We start from the raw sequence: 3,578 nt of genomic DNA on the forward strand, positions 1-3,578 counted from the left end.
CTTTTTAAATTAAATTAAATTATCATCAAAGAATTAAAAGTTGTCTCTCCAACTAAAAAATTTTTAATTGACTACAATGTAGGATGTTAATAATTATTATACAGTTAATTTATTTATCTCTTATGTGTTGTCAAGTCTGTATTTTTAAATATTGTTTAAAGTAATAATGTTACTATTATAAAAAGTCTATCTAATTATAGCTATTAAATGGCTAAGTTTAATAACAAGTAAAATTTTACAATACAAATAGGAAAGAAGAGAAAGAAGAAATAGCGTCCGTAGAAAAATAGCGTCAAATATAACATATCCATGAGAAAAAAAACAACAAACGCAACTGTATTTATACAAACAAGGTACTGGACAGTTATCGCTAATGTTTCTCATAAATCACTAGTAATTTAAAGTCAATATAAAAAGCTAGTACAGTTACTGATAATTTCAGTAAAAGATTAACTATTGGAAAGCTTGTCTCGAGACACTGCAGGGAAGAAGAATAAACGGTAAAAAAAGAGGGAAAGGGGAAAGAAAGGAAGAATGTTGATTGTTTTCATTTTTTCTGTTAGCTAGAAGTATCAGTTTTTGTGAGATAGTGCGACAATATGGATAAAGGCACGAGCGACATGAAACCAAACCCCAAAGAGACCGCAAATGTCTTCAGTGTTCTATTCTTCTGGTTCGTCAAGATTCAATATATTCGACAAAAGAAAGAAAAAAAAAGAAAATAAATATGCAAGACATTGTTTCTTATGAAAAATTTAAATTTTTGAGAAAAAGAAGAGATTCCGAAAAATTAGAAATTTTTTTTCTTAGAAAATGAGAAATTTAAGAAAAAGAAATTTTTTTATAAGCAAAATTATATTTCTCCAAAATGATAAATGAAGAATACTTTGGCTTGTAATGCGTTACTTTTAATCTCATATGTACAATACATTTTACTTTAAGAAAATGAAAAAGCATTTCGCAAATTTTCCTGCTATTCAAAAGAACGACGTGTAACTTATGTCCAGTCATTCTCTTATCTATTCTTTTTTACATATCAGTTATACTATTTGCAGTAATTAAAAAAATTAACTATGTATAACTGAGCCATATTAAGGTTATTATTTATCATTAACAGATATGTACGTGCACGAATATTATTGTCGTTATCGAATATAAGAGGAAATTTATTAATTTTTTCTTAGATTACAAAAACAACCACGGTTTTTCTAATTATCCACCGTTAAAATAAATTTACAATGGAAAATACATCTATAAGGTGTTCGTAAAGTATCTACTTAGCCTTTGATTCTCTGAATTATATATAAGAGAAGAAATAATTATTTCGGGATATTTTTTAATATACTTACAATTTATGGCTAAAAATTTATATGTAATTTGTAAAATATATATTTAAATATGTATCTGCAATCTTCGAGTTTACGTGTATTATATATTTGTCATTATTTATAGAAAGAAAAGGAAAAAGATAGCTTTAGGATAGTCTTTATACCGTAGTATATCGATGTGAAATCTATATATAGATTACATTTGATGCGCAGGTGGATACGAGAACTATTTACAATAAGTTTTAAGCGTGATTTGGAGGAATCCGACATTTATCGACCAATCAAAGCAGACGAATCTGAAAAATTGACCGATCATCTCGAGAAGTGAGTATTGTTCACGTTGATGTCAACAAACATATATAAGTGAATACATATTATAATGACGCTCGTAACAATTAAAGTTTACACTTTCACTGTAATGGAATAATAAACGAATCTTAACAATTGTTTTAAAAACAGTGCAATTTATATTGTATGCATATATCGTATAATTTCGGTACCTATTCTATTTTGTGGCGCAATTATTTTGCATTATACAGATATATATCTACTCTTTGAATCCTTTAAAATGAGGACGCAGCAAAATACGAAGAAAGAAAAATTAAAAAGTAAAATTAATAACTTAATACTCGCTTTTCTAAATCCTAATGCATTTTTTTCATCCAGATACTGGAATCGCGAGCTGGATAAATTAAAGAACTTGGAATATGTCGTGGGAAAAAATGGGCAGAAGGTGCCGCTGAAAAAGGAGTCTCGTCCAAAATTGTACAAGGCAGTCTACAAAACCTTTTGGTTGCCATATTTCATAATCGGAATCTGCTCATTTATCCAAGTACATTGATATTTTTAAAAAGAGATACCTATCATGTGATATTAATATTTATGAAATTTAGATTAAATGTGGAAAGAAATGTTGTAAGATATTCCCACAATTTTTTTCTTTTTTATTAGGTATTAACTATCTAATTAAGGATGCACCAGAAAAAGATTGAATATCTGATTTCTGGCAATTTTTTCCGAATATCTGATGCATCTCTAAATTTAACAAAGGATTAATGTCTAACACAATAAATTTTTCTATTATTATTTCTTTCTCTTAGGCCGGAATCAGATTACGCGTTGAAGAATGAGATTGAAGATTGAAAGATTAAAATTTGACTAACAGATCAAAAAGAGTCAAAATTTCTTTGTCCTCGTTGGTGAAATTTCAATCTTTAATCTTTAATCTCAATCTTCAATGCATAGTCTGATTCCGATCTAAGAGAAAAAAATAATAATAGAAAAATTTGATGTGTTAAACATTAATTCTTTGTTAGATTTAGAGATGCATCAGATATTCGGAAAAAATTGCCAGAAATCAAATATTCAATCTTTTTCTGGTGTGTCCTTAATTAGATAGTTAATACCTAATAAAGAAAAAAATTGATTTGAATTAATCTGAAATTTCTCTCTCTCTCTCTCTCTTTTGCTCGCTCTTCTCAGATTTATTTTAGATTTATAAATTTATTTGGAGGAAGAGAACAGAGTTAAATTTCAACTTTTCCCTTTTAGTGTAGCGTAGTGCGTGTAATGGTGCCGATCTTGCAAAGTTGGATCATCAAATACTTCATTAATGATCCTAACGCGAAATATAAAATCTCAACGAACGAGGTGATGATCTACATCGCCTTCCTGGTCATTACCAATGTCATCGCCATTATGTTGTTACACCATTCTGTCATGCAATCGTTACACGTTGGCATGAGGATACGTATCGCCTGCAGTTCTCTTCTCTATCGGAAGGTAATAATGCGAAGTTAACTAGTGAGCAGAGTTGGGAACGTTATCTTAAAAAAATAACCTGTTACCGTTACAGTAGTTACTTTTTGTTAAAAAAAGTAACTTGTTACCGTCATTAGTTATTCATTTTAAAAAGTTGCATATTACCATTACTTGAAAAAGTAACGAATCGTTACTTCTTGAGAAATTGTTGAATTTAGCTCCGTCACGTACGAGATTGATAAAATTAATTTTATTCGACGCGTTTTTACACAACGACCGAATCTGGCAAAAACAATCATCAAGAGCTAAACTCAACAATTATCGAATTTAAATTAAATATGGCTTTTAAACATTAATGTCATTAAAAAAAATGTATTTTAAGATTCACTTCCAGTACTGAAAAGTAGTATATATGTAATGTGAATTACAGATTTTTAATACTGATAGTAATTATTGGAATGCAGTCTAAAATATAAAATATAAAATATT

General features: G+C 28.6%; 1 protein-coding gene across 1 annotated transcript in view; it reads left to right on the plus strand.

The window, feature by feature from the left end:
- Positions 1–443: 443 nt before the first annotated feature.
- LOC108753142 (multidrug resistance-associated protein 4-like) overlaps positions 444–3,578 on the plus strand; it is a gene marked incomplete at its 3' end in the record, with an annotated part of 7,004 nt that continues 3,869 nt past the window's right edge. The window contains exons 1-5 of the mRNA XM_018494489.1: positions 444–500; positions 564–673; positions 1,542–1,652; positions 1,995–2,160; positions 2,880–3,110. Coding sequence (XP_018349991.1) covers positions 600–673; positions 1,542–1,652; positions 1,995–2,160; positions 2,880–3,110 — 582 coding nt within the window. The remainder of the gene's footprint in view (positions 501–563; positions 674–1,541; positions 1,653–1,994; positions 2,161–2,879; positions 3,111–3,578) is intronic.

This window comes from Trachymyrmex septentrionalis, unplaced genomic scaffold (assembly GCF_001594115.1).
Source record: "Trachymyrmex septentrionalis isolate Tsep2-gDNA-1 unplaced genomic scaffold, Tsep1.0 scaffold114, whole genome shotgun sequence".
In the NCBI taxonomy this organism is placed as follows: Eukaryota; Metazoa; Arthropoda; class Insecta; order Hymenoptera; family Formicidae; genus Trachymyrmex; species Trachymyrmex septentrionalis.